Below are 17,729 nucleotides of genomic sequence, written 5' to 3' on the forward strand. Positions count from 1 at the left end.
CACACTGGCCTCAGAACACTTTGTTCTGTCACTTGATACGCCCACCCAGCCTGTGTGGGTGGCCAGTCTCTGATGGTTTCACACCATGGTGTCAAGCGTTCTGCTGCTTTCAGGCTAAACAGTGGCTGGGGCCATAGCTCAGTTGGTAGAATGCTCTGCCTGTAGCTTGCACAAAGCCCCATGGTCAGTCCCCAGCACTGTAAAACCAGGCACACCTGTAGTTCCAGGTGAAGGCAGGAGGAGCAGAAGTCTGTGATCATCTGAGCTTGGAGCTAGAGACCAGCTGGCAGCCTGGGATGTATGTATCGAAAAACCTTGGATTCTGCATTAAAAAAGATTACCAACCAAACATAAAAAAAACCCCACAAAAACAAACAAACAAACACCTTTGCTTTTTGCTTTCCCTCTTTATGCCCTCATTCCAAACAAGTTCTGAAGAGTCAGCAAGATGAACTAGACAGATGGCTCAGCAGGTAAAGCTCTGCTCTCACAAGTCAAGAAGATGCAGAGAGACAAAGTTCCACAAAGTTGTACACTGAGCTCCACACACATGCTGTGGCATGACATGTCCTGATAACACACACACACACACACACACACACTTTTTTTTTTTTTAAAGAGTAAGACAGGTGTATGGGGAGAGAGTCCCAGCTCCCAGAAGGAAGAATCTGGCCACGTGTGAAGTCATATGCCCCAGGTCCTAGACAGACATCAATCTCTATTCTGCTCCCACAAGACGGGGTGTTGGCAGGGCTGATTGCAACCCCAGAAGCTGCTGGAGGCAGAAGGAAGAGCTAGCAAGCCTGCACCCATCTTTGGGAGCCTTTCCCAGAGGGCTTGGCGGGACTGCCACCCTGGCACAGCTCCTGAGAGGGCAGGACAGGTGGTAAAGAAGAGGGAAGAAAGAGCTGTTGCTCACCTCTGGTGGCCCACATTCTGGGAGATCTCTTGGTCTGTAATGGGACTGGTGATTACTGTCTCTCAGAGAGGTGGGAAGCTGAACACTGGCTTGTGATAGTCTCAAAGTACTTGGGAATGTGAAAATGTGACTGAGCGGCTCAGATATACAGCTGACGGAGGCAGTATGGACACTGGGGCCACTGGAGTGGAGCCAAGAACCCCGCAGCTTGGGCCACTGCGACCAGGCTTGGTTTCTTGTCAGGTGCCGTCTGGTTCCAGGCTCTAGGGAGTGTGGTGGTGGGGGTGTATATATTGTATGGGGAATCTTCAGGTTGGCCTGATTAGGCTAGGACCAGAGCCTGAAGCACTGTGCTCTGGCAGGGCACAAAGGGTGCATGAGGAAGTCTCCAAACTCTTGCTGTGCTTGACTGGAAGGAACTGTTTAGGTCATGTTGGCCATCCACCTACCTCAAGGAGGCCTCAGTTCCCAGAGGGGAAACAATTGGACTGGGGCGTATGTGTCTTCAGAATACTTACTTACCTTGGTCCCTCATCTTGTAGTCTCCTGACTTACCTCTGCCCCGAGGGACAAATACTTGGTGATGAGGGTAGGCCTGGTCTGGGTTAAGCCAGGATATCCATGTCCCTCCTTAGATCCAGGGCTCAGGGAGGTGGCACTGACTGCCAACTCTGCTCTCAAAGTGTATGCTCCAGTGTGGGGCTGTCACTGAGCTGGGGAACAGGTGGTGCAGAGCGAAATCAGCTGGGTTCAGCTGGGTCCAGCTAGGACGTGTGGACCGTTCCACAGCCAAGGTGCACCCCCCCCTTAACATTTCAAAGGATACCAAGAGCAGAAGTGCAGAATTTGGGGTGCAGAGAGGATGAATTTCTGTGTGGAGTTCTTTAACCCTGGCTTACAGGAGGGAACTGGGTCAGTGCCATCCTGAGGCTTTGAGCAGAGAGAGATTGGCTCCAGACACTGAGTGGCAGGGAGGGACACACCGTTTATGTCTGCAGAAGGAGGCTGACATAGGGAGGGATTTGACAAACCATGCAAGGACTGAGCCCCTACCTCAGCAAAGGCTCAGCTTTCCTCCCTGAGGGAGAGGCTGTTGAGGGTGGGACAGTCTAAAGAGAGCCAGAGGAAGGGACAGAGGGGGCGGGCAGGACTGGCAAAGAACAGAGAAAGCAAAGCCAGTGAGAGAAAGGAGGAGGCTCTGCCCTTTGCTTTCCCTGGCATTCCTGGCAAAGTGAAGGCAGCACACCTTCCCTTGTGTTGTGTGTCCTGTTTCCCCCTTCCCCCTCAGCAGGGAGGAGCCTTAGCTGGGGCTCTGACCTAATGACTGTTGTCTTTGGGGCTGCATCTTGAGGCCTGCTCCACCCCGGCCCCCGCCCCAGTGGGAGATCTCAGTCCCAGCCAGCTACCTTGTGATGGTTGGCACATGGGGTGTGCCTGGTTCCTGTAGGTTCTGTCCCAGAAGCAGGTGTAGGTCATCACAATTCCCACCTGGTCTGGCCTGGGAGGCCCTTCCTGGCCATTGGGAGCCCTATCTCTGAGATTTTCCCTCTTCGGGGTAAACTGAGTCCTACCTCTTTGCACTGGGGAGCTGAGGCAGTTGCTCCTTGCTTAGGCCCTGCTGTGGGGGAAAGACTGGAGCAGGGTTGCCATCTGGCCAGCAGCTACACCCTAGGGGGAAAGGAAACGGGACAGAGGGTGTTTTAGTCTCACCATGGCGCTCCAGAAGGTCCGGTCTGAGGCTTAGCATTGTGCTACCACAGCACTGGCTGGACCACCTCACCCCACAAAGTGGAGGGTGTCAGGGTTGTATGGCTGTGATGATAAGCTCATCTCCAACTGGCAGCACAATGTTCCCAGGGCACCCAGTATGGTGCCTGACACTAGGGCTAGGGAGCCCTGCTGCTAAGTTTGCACATCAAGGTCTAATATCATGAACCATTTCCTCCAACTTGGAGACCAGCACTGATGATGGAGGTGTGTGCATGTGCGCGTGTATGTGCGTGTGTGTATGTGTGCACGCGTGTGTAGCTGGTATACATTTGGGTCTGATGGAGTGGGATATGTGTGTTGGTGTGTATAGTACTTCTGTGGGTGTCAGTGCCTATGTGAGGAGAGGGCAGCACCCAGGCCCCAGAAATGGTCCCTAGCAGTCTAAGAACTTGCTCCTTCCTTGGCGGCACAGAGGAGGTGGCACTGGCCAGTAAGGGAAGGGGATCGTCACTCTTCAGCTGTCAGAGAAATGGACTAGAAGCCTTGCATCTAGGCAGGGACAAGTCCCAAGTGGAAAGTGGATAGGCACTTATAGGAAGTGCACTGTCTCTGGACCATTGGTCAAGGGGGAAGGTGTGTGGCTGCGGAACGGGTGGGAGTTGTCCGAGGAGTCGGCCTGTGGACCTGGGGTCTGGCTCCTGGGGCTGTGGTGGAATTGCTGATGCAGGGTTTCTGTGGGCTGTGCTGGCACTTGCAAGGCCACATAGTGGTGGTGTGTTTAAGAGCCCATGGGTGCTAGAGGAGTCTCAGTTTGACTGTACAGCACTGTGGGTTTGAGGGCAGGCATGCCAGTAGGGCTGCGTAAGCATGAGGGCACACGTGCGAGACGGTGTGCACATCTGTGTGTGGGCACATCTGGGGACTCTCCACGATGACCTGCAAAGCTGCTGGTGTGCACAGCTGCGTGTGGGCACATGTGGCCCCGGTGTCTGGGGACTCTCCACGATGACCTGCAAAGCTGACGGTGTGCACATCTGCGTGTGGGCACATGTGGCCCGAGTGTCTGGGGACTCTCCACGATGACCTGCAAAGCTGACGGTGTGCACATCTGCGTGTGGGCACATGTGGCCCCCCAGTGTCTGGGGACTCTCCACGATGACCTGCAAAGCTGACGGTGTGCACATCTGTGTGCAGGCACATGTGGCCCCGGTGTCTGGGGACTCTCCACGATGACCTGCAAAGCTGATGGTGTGCACATCTGCGTGTGGGCACATGTGGCCCGAGTGTCTGGGGACTCTCCACGATGACCTGCAAAGCTGACGGTGTGCACATCTGTGTGCAGGCACATGTGGCCCCGGTGTCTGGGGACTCTCCACAATGACCTGCAAAGCTGACGGTGAGCACATCTGTGTGTGGGCACATGTGACCCCCCGGTGTCTGGAGAGAATGGTTGGGCTTTTTCAGGATCTGCCATCTGCAGGAAACATCTTATCTGACTTGAGCATTAATCCTGCCTGTTCCTCCCAGGTGCTTCCTCTGGTGACCGTCCCCACACTGTCTGCTCTTAACTCCAGACCCTGTCCCCATATCCTGCTGCGTCCACCCCACCCCCACTGCCAGTTCTCTTGGACTGGAGCTTGGATACCCTTCTTTCTTAACCCTTGCCTCAGCATTGAGTGTGCACCCCTCTGCGTTGGGGTGCACACACAGCAGGGCCCTGGGCGGGCTCAGGCTCAGGAGGGTGAGGACAGGAGACTTGGATCTTATCACACTCTAGGAATCTGGCCGTGGCAAGAGCTCTGCCCTCTCTCCCTCACAGCTGCCCCCTCCAGTCTGTTTGACGGTCTTTCTGGCTGAAGTCACTGTCCCCTGTCCCCAAACCACTGCATTAGCATCTTACCTCACTCTGGTCATTTTATTCCCTACCTATTCACCTCTCACAGCTGAGGGTCAGCCTGATGGTTCTGCACCATCAGAACCTTTCAAGGGTTTCCATCGGCCTTTCAAGAGGATCAGATCTTCATGGGAAGTAAGGGTCTGCCCACCAGCTGCTCCACTGACCCCCTGTTCGACTCCCTACCTCTTGCTTTGGTCTGGACTTCCTCCCCCGCTGGCCCCTCGCCACCCCCCAGTTCAGCTGAAGAGCACACACTCTCAGTGGAGCCTTTCTGCTCTCTCACTGCTCTGAGTCCTTAGCTCCTCCTCCGTTACTCTGACATGATCTTAGCGATGTGTTCACAGTGCAGACTCTGGCTTCCATGGACGGTCACCCCAGAGAGGACTGAAGTCTTGTCTATATCATTCATGGCCACATCCCCAGCACCCAGAACAGAACCTGGCATGCTATAAATATTCCTGGTGAGGCATGTGTCCTGGGACATGAGGAGTTCTAAGGCAAGGAGTGTGCTCAGTGTTAGGAATCTTTCCTAATGCGAGCTCTCTGCCGATGCAAACATCCCAATCAAGCCAAATCACAAGCCAAATTAAGAAATATCCAGGTTTCATGGGATTCCTGTGCTCTCAGGTGGCCCCAAGGGGGAACTGGGAGGCCGCGAATGTGATCACTGGGGGGAGAGGAAAGAGACCATGAGGGGACCTTCTGGGGAAGCAGTTTAAGTGGTCAAGATTTTGGCGGGCTCGTCTTGATACTCCTCGGGGAGGAGTCAAGGCTTGGCGGGCACAGGGATGGGTTCTCCAAAGATGGAGGCCAGAGACCAGGGACTTGGGACTTACATTCCAGACTGTTTGTATAAGGGGTAACAGGAAGCTGAGGTGATATTTTGACTAACATCTAGGCTCTCTTAGAGAAAAGGGGCATTAACTCAAGTCTGGCTACTTCCTGCGGGCATAGGGCGATGTGGGGAAGGGGAGAGCTAGGTATTGGTGGGTCTGTTATTCTTTCTGTTCCTGCCCTGGCCACGCCCACTCCTTTTAACCTCTGACCTCGCCATTGCTCTCTCTCTCCCTGTGTTCTCTCCCGGTGTACGCACGGGACTCTGTCTCTCTCCTCTCTCCCTTCTTCTCTTTTTCCTCTCTCTCTCTCTCTCTCTCTCTCTCTCTCTCTCTCTCTCTTCCTCCCCCTTTTTAATAAACATTTATGGCTATTTTCTGTGTTTATATGTCTGACCCACCGCGTGCGTGCCCTCCCGCTGGTGAGAAGCTGTAGCCGCTTGCTCGGGTGCCGGACCCTAGAGCCAGTGCCCGGCACTGCTGGGACCTGCCGGAGTTTGCTGCGGGGCGGGGGGACCCCAGGGATATTTTTTAAGAATAAGAGGAGCTACGGAGAAACCCTGTCTCGAAAAATCAAAAAAAAAAAAAAAAAAAAAAAAAAAAAAGAATAAGAGGGTCCACGCTCAGTGAGAGGTGTGGCTGGGAAGGCATCTCATATACTGTCATCCCAGAGACGTCAGGTATCTGTTCCTAAGGGAAGGGTGAGAGCGCAGAGCCCCAAAACCATGGACATGTGTATCACACAGTCCCAATTTATAAAGATTTTGTAAGAGGCACCCCAGGGGCGGCAGTGGATCTGGCTTTGAACTTCAAGTGCCCATTTTAAAGTCTATGTCCAACCAAGTGGTAAGTCTATTACCGTGTGTCTGCTAAAATAGCTCTCAGGCCCAAAGGGGTCATGGAAATTGAATGTTAGGCGTCCCTGGAGCAAACAAAGTCCACCTCAGCTAGGCCTGATCTTGCCAGTCTAGCCATTGCTGAGATCAAATTCTTGGTGAGAGCTCACAGCTTCAATAAGAGTCCGATAATCAACAAAAGTAAGTATGAATGGGTCCCCCAAAACCCTATAGCATAGACAAGAAAAAGGGACTCACAAGACACAGCCGCTGTAGCCCAGGAGCTGGTTTTAGTGTGGCATGGAAAGCTCAGATTGTGGACTAGGGGGCTTTCGACACGTGGCCACGTGGGACCTCCAAGATGTTAGGAATTTTTCCTAACGCGAGCTCTCTGCCGAGGTAAAAATCCCAATCAAGCCAACCTTGACCACTTCCCCAGTCTACTTAAACTGCTTCCCCAGAAGGTCCCCTTGTGGTCCCCACCTCCCGTGGTCACGTTTGTGGCCTCCCAGTTCCCCTTGGGACCCACCCGAGAGTGCAGGAATCCCATTAAACCTGGATATTTCTTAATTTGGCTTGTTGTGATTTGGCTTGATTGGGATTTTTGCGTAGGCAGAGAGCTCGCATTAGGAAAACATTCCTAACACTCAGGGTCACCAAAATGGGAGTGGGTGAACCCAGGACACCTTGCTCTTCATAGAAGTGATGATGGGCACTCATTAATATGACTGGAGGGCTTGCTTTCTGGAACCTTCCACTGCTTTGAGGGCCTAAGGACACTTCTCTCCTGGAGCCTGGGGCATGGTGGGAATAAGGGCCAAGTCCTATATCTAAGCATAGCTGCCAGTAGAGATGCCTCAATCCCCAGCTCAAACCTGGGCAACTGTGGGTTTTTGTTGTTGTTGTTTTTGGAGTACAGTGGACTTTCGTTGGGGAGAAGAGCCCCGTGTGTCTGCAGCTCCGAGGTATTGGCAGCTGGGCTGGAAACAGCACTCTGCTTCTGAGACAGTCAGCGCTTTCAAGATGGAGGCCTTGGCAGTCAGGCCTTAGAGAGAAGAGGCTAGGGCAGAGCAGGGCATCTGGTGGGAAGGACCTGGATCCTGGGAACATGGTAGGAGGGGCACAAAACAACTAACTTTCCAGGTATGGCTCCACGGTCTCCTGACTTGGAGAGCTTGGGAAAGGTACCTAGATTCTCACTGCCTCGGGTTCCCCCATGCAGGTTTGGTGTAGCACTCTCTGGCTTTTGATGGGTTTGGGGTTTAAATCTGACCGTTTTTTTAGAAATGGGACAGGGCAGGGCCTATGGAAAGCCCAATGTAGTTGTTATTGTGAACCAAGGCTTGTGAGTGGTATGTGTCTGGGGCAGGGACGAATGTAGAGCAAAAGCAGGTCCCTGCAGACTCTCACTAGAGGCAGGAAAGTCCAATGGTTAAATCCAGACTCCAGACAGTATTAGCATAGGCTGGTGACTCTCCTAGTCAGGGTTACTACTGCCGTGAGGAGACACCATGACCAAAAGCAAGTTGGAGGCAAAGGATTAATTTTACTTATGTTTCCACATCCCTGTACCATCACTGAAGGAAGTGGGGGCAGGAACACAAGCAGGGCAGGAACCTGGAGGCAGGAGCTGATGCAGAGGCCATGGAGAGAGGAGTGCTGCTTACTGGCTTGTTCCCCATAGCTTGCTCAATCTGTTTTCTTATAGAATCCAGGACCACCAGAATCTCTGCCCACAATGGCCTGGGCCCTACTACATTGATTGCTAATTAAGAAAGTGCCCGATAAGCTTGCCGGCAGCCTGATGTTATGGAGGTATTTTCTTAATTGAGGCTCCCTCCTCTCCACTGACTAGCTCCTATCAAGTTAACATAAAACTAGCCAACACAGTGGTCTTAGTACCCCCACTGGAACGCCTTTGAACTTTGGTTTCTGCCTCGGTTCATTTGGGCTGCTGTAATCAAATCCCACTGGAACGCCTTTGAACTTTGGTTTCCGTCTCAGTTCATTTGGGCTGCTGTAATCAAATGCCCGAGGCTGCACAATGATGTGGGAGTGATTTCTTATTAATAAAGAAACTGCCTAGACCCATTTGATAGGCCAACCCTTAGGTAGGCGGAGTAAACAGAACGGAATGCTGGGAGAAAGAAGCTGAGTCAGGGAGTCGCCATGGTTCTCCCACTCCAGACAGACACAGGTTAAGATCATTCCTGGTAAGCCAGCTCGTGGGCTACACAGATTAATAGAAATGGGTTAGATCCATATGTAAAAGCTAGCCAATAAGAAACTGAAACTAATGGGTCAGGCAGTGTTTAAAAGAATACAGTTTCCGTGTAATTATTTCGGGTAAAGCTAGCTGGGTGGCGGGACACAGCCCGCCGCTCGTATTTCAACAGCACAACTAATTAAAAAACGGACAGAATAAGAAGACAGTTCAAAATCTCCAAGGTGGACATCAGTAGAGGGCCATCTTACTGTGGTGAAGCCTGAACTCATATCTACCATACAGGCACCAACCCATTCTACTCTCTTGGCCTAGTCACCTCTCATTAGGTTCTTGTTCTAAACCAGTGCTTCTCAGCCTTCCTAGTATAACTCCTCATGTTATAGTAACCACCAACCATAAAACTATATTTTTGGTTTTTTTTTTGTTTTTTTTCGAGACAGGGTTTCTCTGTGGTTTTGGAGCCTGTCCTGGAACTAGCTCTTGTAGACCAGGCTGGTCTCGAACTCACAGAGATCTGCCTGCCTCTGCCTCCCGAGTGCTGGGATTAAAGGCATGCGCCACCACCGCCCGGCCCCATAAAACTATTTTTGTTGCTACTTCATAACTGCAGTTCTGCTACTGTTGTGAATTGTAATGTAAATATGTTTTCTGATGGTCTCTGGTGACCCCTGTAAAAAGGTTGTCCAACCCCCAAAGGGGTTGTGACCTACAAGTTGAGAAGCACTGTTCTAAACATTGTTGCATGGAGCATTAAATGTAGCCGAGTTGTGCAGATGCCTTGAAGCCACTGCAGTTTCTCTATCTCCAAGAGAATAGAGACGAGAAGCAGATAACGCCTCTAAGGCTCCTAACATTTGGTTAGTCATTGTTCTCTTTATCAAGAACCCAGAAAGGTTAAAGTATTTGCCTAGACTGCCCGGGGCCTTGAGGGCCCAGGGTGGACGGGTACAACTATAACAAATGGATATGTGATAGAGAGGTGGGGAAGACAGGGAAAAAAGGAGTGATGTGTGCACTATGGACAGAGGTGGAACTGGAGATGTGACAGGCGAGAGAGGGGACTGAGGTCTACATGCTGTTGTGGCCCAGTAGGCTCAGCAGGATGGTCTACAACAGCCTGGAGCTTACGTAGACTCAGCCCCCAAACCTGCTGCCCGGCTGCAGGGTTCTCTGGCCTTGAGCAATGATGGAGACCAGAGATGAGGGATTGGAACTTTTCAAATGACCACTGGCCCCGTGGTGCCACCAGAGGTCACGTTGGTTTCTGTGGTTAACGCTGCTGTCCCAGGCTGCGATGAAGCCTGAGCTCCACGTGGACATACGCAGTCTGTGACACTGCCCGATGTCTCCAGACTTTGCTGCCTGGGGGAGCCATGCTGATGTGAGTGGCATGTCTAACTCCCTGAGGTCATGTGGAAGCTTCTGGCCCTTTCAGCTGCTAGGGGCCATGGGTGGGTCTGTGGTCCTAATATGGCCAAGGACCTTGTTGATGTCTGTGGATCCTGTCACTGCTGAAACCCATGCAGATGCCCATGGTCTGGGCTGCCGCCTAAAGCCATGTTAATGTCAGTGGGCTCAGGAGACCTGGCTCCACCCTTTGCTGGCCAACGAGTGAGGGCATTGGCATGGCCTGGGAGGGACAGCTGGCCCTGCCCCTTGTCTCTGATCCTGAAAGTCTCTAACCCCCCAGGGCCTAAAAGACACTTTGTCTCCTGCCACAGTGCACCTAGCTCTGGTCTTGGCAGAGACCCAGGAGTCCTCTTATGACCCTGGAAGTCAGTGTGGTCATATTTCTGAGAATTAACTTCTTGTGAACCTGTTTCCTCCTCCGCTGTGCCTAAGCCACAGATGCCTCTGGCTGCCAGCTTGGGAGTGGAGCTGGTTCACTGCTGGGATGCTTGGATGCCCGATGTATGCTGGGAAGGGTGCCCTAGGAGTGGGGGGTCTCCTCTAGCCATAACCAGGTACACAGGCAGGGGCATAGGCAAAACTCAGTCCTTGCATGGACATGTATGATCCAAAGTGTAGTCTCTAACCTGACCATGGGATACTTACCATTGTCCACTGGGGCTCCTCCCTGCCCTATGACTCATGCGCTTGTCTTTATGCGAGACCATAGCCATGGGGACATCCAGATCCCCTGAACTACACAGTGCACAGTGCTGGAAGGGACTGTGATGGTACCTCTAGGGCAAGGTGTTCCCACTCTGGCGTCTTCTACCTGCATCATGGCTTACAGAGTGTTTGGGAACTGTCTGTGCCTTACCTAATAGCTTTCCTGAGTTGACTTGATTTTTTTTTTTTACAACCCTAGCATTTATTTTAAAAGGGAAAGATAATCATCACTCTAGTGGCTAACTGGTGTCCCTGGCCATGAATACAACATGATCACGAAGGTAAGTATTACTGAGATGATGAAGTCAGCTCCTCAAAGGCGTCACTAGGGGTTTACTGCTGGGTCCCCAGCCCCCAAAGCAGGACCTGGCACACGAGTTCCCAGGACTGAGTGTGCTCCTGAGTCAGTGAGTAAATGCAGAAGGGAATGAGGGACCTGAGCCACAGTGAAGAGGAGGAGGAGTGGAGGTCACAGGGGCCCTGAAGCCAGCCAGCCACAGTGGACAGACTCAGGTAACTGACGGGGATTTGAAAAGGGTAGAACTTCCTGTGTGCTTCGGTGTTCTTCAGTGCCCTATTTGGATGCCTCTGCACATCAAAGGACCTCCTGAGCACAAGAGGAACCCAAATTCAGGTGACAGGTCCCTTTTCCCCACATTCAGTATGAGATCAGATTCAGAGGGAACCTCCAAGGTAGAGCCACCGATGTCCTTCATCTGACAAACACGTGGGGCATGCCAGCCTCTTCTACCACATGTCTACTTGTTGCCAGCGGATCTTTGGGGCTTCCTGCTTCACCTTCCCCAGCAGGAGACTGGATGGCCACGGGACCCCTCTGCTTCCTTCCCACAGTGCTTGCCAGGTTGTGACGGCAGAGCTCAAGACCTGGGGTTCGGGTCTTTGCCTGACAGGAGCCTGTGGGGGTGGCTGCAGCATAGCATCCGGGTGGGAGGCCTGGCTGGTCCAGGGAAGCTGACGTCACCCCTGACTCACTCTTCAGACAGGGCCGGGGGTGGCCTGTCACTCATCCCTAGGGTCACTCTCACCTTTATAACTACCCTGGCTCAGGCCTCTCAGCCCAGCCACTCACATTGCCTCTCCTCCCTGGGCCATCTGCTTGAGGCTAGGCTTGGAAGGAGGAGGAAGGGAAAGGTTGTCAGGGCAGAGCCTCAAGCGTCTGACTGTGGAAGGGAAACCCATCCTGTAAGCCGACTGGGTGGACAAACTGGAATCCCAACGGCAGAAGGCCAGTGACGTCTAAGCAGCCATCCAAATAAATGGTTACAGAAAATGACACAGAGAATTATCATTTGTTCCAGATGAGTCCCACATGGTTTTAATTGAAGAAAGAAAAATAAATAAAACCTGAGCCCCAAACTCACTTGTTAGGTTTGTTCTGTAAGAGTCAAGCCATGAAAAACCTTAAACAGAAACCGACAGCTGTGTGGTCACTTACTGTCCAGTGATGAGGCACTGGCAGCCTGTGGAAGAGCCAGCCTGCCTGGGACCCCCCCCCCCCCCCCATGCCTGCCCAGTTTATGTCCAGAGTCCTGCCTCCTCTTGGAAGACTCCCAGGGGACGATTCTGGAGAACAGGGTCCTGAGAAGGTAGCAAGGGGTGGCAGACATCCCGCAGATGACTCATTTGTGACAGCATCCAAGAGTTGGTAGGGGGACCTTTAGTCAGAACAGCAGGTCGGGGAGGGATGTGGGCTCTTCTACCCGAGCCTTGGACTTTCACCCTGGTACTGAAGGTGGGGTTTTCCCCTGATTTGCGGATCTGGCAGAAGGAGAAAGCAAACCCCTCTTTTATGGTTAATTTGGCCTCCTTGAGTTCACCTGTGTATGTCAGTGCTGAAAAGGGGACAGCTCCCAGGAGAGTGGTGTCTGTGTGACAGACACAAGGACTGAGGCACCCAATCAACTTTCAGCAACACAATGTCACCCTGCGAGGAGGCCCAGCAGTGGAGTCCAGCACTGGCATCAGGGACCTGGAGTTTCCCACAAAGCTAAGTTGATTTCATTCCTGCTGCAGGGACCTCAGCTGGTGGGGCCTCCCTCTTCTCCACAGCTGGAAGGCTGTGGCTCCAGGCATGGCAGGTGACTCTGGTCAGCAAGACTAGACATGATGGTCCCCCTTCATGCTCTGTAATTTGTCCCTGGAATCAGCCATTAAGTCATCTGTGAGGCCGATGCCAAGGATAAGAGCCCCTATCACCTTCAGGGATCTATGGTCCAGACTCCCTGGCTGGGTTGCCAGTTCTGCTGTATCAGCTTCCAGACTGACTCGGTGGGAAGGGACCCAGGCACAGCCTCACAGCCCGGGAACCAACGTGCATGATGGTGACACTGAGACACTGGACACTGGTCCAGGAGTCCTTGTAGCGTTTCCCTTGCATTGGATCCCCGTAGGATCCAAGTTCCAGGCAAAGAGGAAAGGCACAATATTCTGCTTCAGAACCCATATACCATACCGTCTGCTGGGGGTCCACACAGGTCCTAACTGTAGGCTTCCAACACAGAGGGGACATAGGATCTGTAGGGAAGCTGGAAGGCTCTTACTAAAGGCACAGAAAATTGGCTCGGGAGTAAGGATTTGGGAGGTTGGGTTTTGAACACCGACCCCACCCACCATGTTTGCTTCGGATGGAGTTCAGCCACCTACCAACATTTCTTGCCCCCAACCCAGGAGCCTGTCCCGGGAGGGGGGAACCCATGCACAGCTGGGCCTCACCACATCCGGGAGGAGGGGGGTGGCACTTGTGTGGGGGAGGGCGGAATGGCTGTGAGTTACCTAGATCTTCATTCTCATAGCTTAGTGTGGGACCAGGGCCTGTCCCAGGAGGGTTTGCAGTTCTAGGAGACTGGAAAGGGGCAGGTTCTGAAAGTGGCTCTCCTTCTTCCTCTGAAACTCCTGCCAGGCCCGACTAGGCCCTGGGAGAGCCCAGGACCGTCAGCAGAGTTCCCCTTCAACCCTAGCCGGTAATATGGGAAGTACTTCTTTTGGGGCCCTTGGGGGTTTCCCTGGGCCCCTTGGGGAAAGAAGCTGCCCCAGTCCTAAGTGGAAACTCGTCACAGGCCCCTGCTCACCTTCCCCCATGAAGCCCCCAGACCCAGGGCTTTGGCTCCAGCCAGGCCAACTTTCAGAAAAACGCTGCCATACGGAGAAGGGGACTGATGTTTTCCTAAGGTCTCTAAAATGACACAAGTGGTGTCCATTTTTCTAATGTATCATCATCGGTAGCAACAGGTAAAACTGGTCTATTTTTTCCCCCCGAAATTTCTAGGATGAAACCCCTGGGAGAGAACGGGAAAAGTGAGAAAGTCTAAGACCTCAGTAACTGGAAGGCTGAGTAGCTGGGAAGCTGAGTTCCCCAAACATCTAGCGGCCTGGAGCTGGGCAGAGTGGGGAGCGCTCAGGCGCAGACGCTGGGGAGACGTGGGTGGGGCCTCTAGACGCTTGGCTGACACTTGTCACGGTCTGGTCCCCAGTTTCTTCCCTTCCGTGCTCCTCCCCCAGATGCCCCCCCATTCCTCTCCGGGAGCCCCGAGGGCGGCTCAGCCCACGTCCCACGTGAAGCCGCGGGGGCGGGCGCCGGCGCCTTCCTGCTCTATCCTTGTATGGTGACCCGAGGGGCCGGCCCTCGAGTACTTAAGCCCGGGCGCGACAAAGCGCGCCCAGAGCCAACAGTCGCCCAGGCCATACAGTCGCCGCCGCGGGAGCTGGGGAAGGGCAAGACGAGGGAGAGGACCGCGGGGAGCAGAAGGCTTTGCGATGCCGATCGCCATGAGGCTGGAGGTGGCGGCTGAGCTGGAGTGTGCGGCGCTGGGCGCACTGCTGCGGGAACCGCGGGAGGCCGAGGGCACGCTGCTGCTCGACTGCCGCCCGTTCCTGGCCTTCTGCCGGAGCCACGTGCGCGCCGCACGGCCTGTGCCCTGGAACGCGCTACTGCGGCGCCGTGCGCGCGGCACCCCCGCCGCCGCCCTCGCCTGCCTGCTGCCGGATCGCGCGCTCCGGGCACGCCTGGGTCGCGGGGAGCTGGCCCGCGCAGTGGTGCTGGACGAAGGCAGCGCGTCTGTGGCTGAGCTCCCGCCCGATGGCCCCGCTCACCTGTTGCTAGCCGCACTGCTGCACGAAATGCGCGCGGAATCCACAGCCGTGTGCTTCTTGAGAGGTGAGCCCGTACCCCACGCCCAGCACTCCGCACCCCACGCCCCGTGCCCGGACCTCTTGGCTAATCTTATTCTTCCGGCAGGTGGCTTCGAACGCTTCCAGGCATGCTGTCCGGATCTGTGCTCCGAAGGCCCTGCCCAGGCACTATCCCCTGTTGGGGCCGAAAAAAGCAGCTCTGACCCTAGGGCTCCCGTCTATGACCAGGTGAGTTGAAATCAGAATTATTTGACTTTCTGTCTAGCTCCATTGCCCACACTAGAGGGATGTCTCTGGGGAAAGCCAGGGGTGTATTCAACTACGTGTGTGTGTGTGTGTGTGTGTGTGTGTGTGTGTGTGTGTTGCATCCTCACACAGACTTTAAGGCATGAGTGGCATATGTGTGTCTGAACGTATGTCCTCTTGTATCCTAAAGACTTCAAATGTCCTAGAACTCCTCTTGTTTGTAGCAAGTCCATTGATGTCTCTGCCTCACTCAGGGCTCAAGCCCTCTGCCAAGGCCGAGGTCTCACCATTGTCCCCTTCCTCCTCCAGGGCGGTCCTGTGGAAATCTTGCCCTACCTGTACTTGGGCAGCTGCAGCCACTCCTCAGACCTTCAGGGGCTGCAGGCCTGCGGTATCACAGCCGTTCTCAATGTCTCTGCCAGCTGCCCCAACCATTTTGAGGGTCTTCTCCGTTACAAGAGCATTCCAGTAGAGGATAACCAGATGGTGGAGATTAGTGCCTGGTTCCAGGAGGCTATCGGTTTCATTGGTAAGGGAGCCGGAGCCCAGGATTCTGAGGGAACTGTCGGGCAGAAGGTAGGGGGGCTGTTTCCTCTGTCCACCTTCCTGTCTGACTCCTCCCTCCCCATTTCCTTTTCAGACTCAGTGAAGAATAGTGGGGGCCGGGTGTTGGTGCACTGCCAAGCTGGAATCTCCCGCTCAGCCACCATCTGCTTGGCATACCTGATTCAGAGCCACCGAGTGCGGCTGGACGAGGCCTTTGACTTTGTTAAGCAACGTCGGGGAGTCATCTCCCCCAACTTCAGTTTCATGGGGCAGCTGCTGCAATTTGAGACCCAGGTGCTATGTCACTGAGTCAAACCTGGTCTCACAGTGATGCCTCTCTGACTCTTCGGGGATGCAACTGTGGGCCTCTGGGCTCCTCTCTATCCTCAAATTGGGGTGCTTAGGAAAGCCAGGATGATGGCTTTTCTGATGTGGTGCTCTTCTGCTGGGGCTTTAAGGCTGGCCCTTATCCAGGGGACCAGGGCGGATAGTATATTTGCCCTCCCTCCCCCGACTCTGGCAGAAATGAACTGGACTCTAAACCCATGTATTGTAGTCCCATATGTTAAAGCCCTTGCTAGCCCAAGGGCTCACGGAACAAGCTGTGACAAGCAGTAACCGTGTCTAGGGGTGTGAACCCCTTGGTGAAAGCTCGAACCTTGTGCTCCCAGGGGAGCCAGGAGGTGATGCGTGTGTCACGTCACTGACATCTTGCCTTTGTGTGAAAGTATGCGTGCGTCTTGCCACAGTTGGTGCTGAGAAGTTGTGTTCAACTGACATTTAACACTCCCTCCCTGCCTTCCTCCCAGCCCTGTGGGCCAGGGAGGGGGCCCTTGGAAACAGCACTTTATATTTATATAGAACATTGAGGATGTGTCAATAAAAACAGCGTTTTGTTTAAAAAAAGAGCAATAGCACAAATGTCTGGTCTCAAGTCTATGCCTGGGAGGACTGAATAACTGAGTGGTCTTTACCACCTTGGCCTGGGGGCTTTCCCACGCAGAATCTAGCTTCTGTTTGTCCTGGGAGGGTTCAGGGAAGCAGACTCCAGTCTAGGTCTCAAATAGCTCAGAGCTTCCCTGATCAGACCCCGCTTCCTTGAAAACCCCATTTTCCCAGTGTGTGATGTGCAGGTGTGTGTTGACTGATGGCAGTCAGATCATTGTCTGGAACCCAGAACAGAGGGCACTGGCTTCCTGGGGCTGAATGAAGGGTACAAAACCAGTCCCCAGGGTCCATTCTGTCTGCCCTGGGGTAAGGCACGCAGAAGCTAGGGTTGTTCTCAGCCTTCCTCCAGGCCTGTGTCAGTTTCTATTGGGACATGGCTGTGCTCTTGATGTCTAGCTCAGGATGAGTAAGGGACACCCGGGCCCCAGAGTCATCATCATCTCCTACACTGCATGACCAGTGCTGGCTGTCCACTTCACCTCATCATCCCTTACCTCCCGTGCTTCTAACGTCTTATCTCCCAACAAACGGCCTTTCTTTTCTTCTCTTCTTTCTTTCCTTTTCTTTCTTTCTTTTCTTCTTTCTTCCTTTCTTTTTTCTTTTCTTTTCTTTTCCTCTTCCACCTTATTTTTGTTTGAAACAGTCTCAAATATATATATATATATATATATATATATATATATATATATAGCCTTGGTTTGCCTGGAACTGGATACAAAGACCAGGTTAACCTCAAACTCACAAGAGAACCTCCTGCCTTTGCCTCCCGGTACTGTGATTAAAGGTACACTCCACCACAAATACATTTCATACCCTCCTTAAAATTTAATTGGGAGATTAAAAAATAACAAACTTTATCATCTTTACCATTTTAAGTATTCAGTAGTGTTAGATTATAGTCACAATAATTTTCTCTAGAACTTTCCATCTTGAAAATGGGAACACATTGTATGTTGATACTAACTCCCAAACCCTCCTCCAAGTGGCCTCTGCATTTTGCTGAGTTAGTGACTCCGGGGACCTCAATAAGTGGGGGTCTACAGCATTTTTCTCCTTTAAAAAATACATTCTTTATATTTTTGAGAATTTCATACAAGTACACAGTGTGTTTCGGTCCTCTCCCTCCTTCAGCCCCAACACATCCCCTCCCACCTTCATGTCCTCTTTTTGTTTCATGACCCACTAAGTCCCTTTAGTGCTTCCCAACTGCTCATGGGTGTAGGCAGGGTCTCCCAATGGAGCTCAGGCACACCCCCAAAGAAAAATGACTCTAACCAACAGTTGCCAATAGCTGCTTAGCTAG

General features: G+C 53.0%; 1 protein-coding gene across 1 annotated transcript; it reads left to right on the top strand.

Moving 5' to 3' along the window:
* Positions 1-14,311: 14,311 nt before the first annotated feature.
* Positions 14,312-16,044, top strand: LOC121465821 (dual specificity protein phosphatase 2). The gene is made up of 4 exons (XM_041679223.1): positions 14,312-14,711; positions 14,793-14,914; positions 15,242-15,461; positions 15,573-16,044. Exons 1-4 carry the CDS (start codon positions 14,312-14,314, stop codon positions 15,785-15,787), a joined length of 957 nt encoding a protein of 318 aa, XP_041535157.1. The 3' UTR covers positions 15,788-16,044.
* Positions 16,045-17,729: the final 1,685 nt, after the last annotated feature.

This window comes from Microtus oregoni, unplaced genomic scaffold, assembly GCF_018167655.1.
Source record: "Microtus oregoni isolate MIOR12 unplaced genomic scaffold, Mior012 000031F_ref0000149, whole genome shotgun sequence".
In the NCBI taxonomy this organism is placed as follows: Eukaryota; Metazoa; Chordata; class Mammalia; order Rodentia; family Cricetidae; genus Microtus; species Microtus oregoni.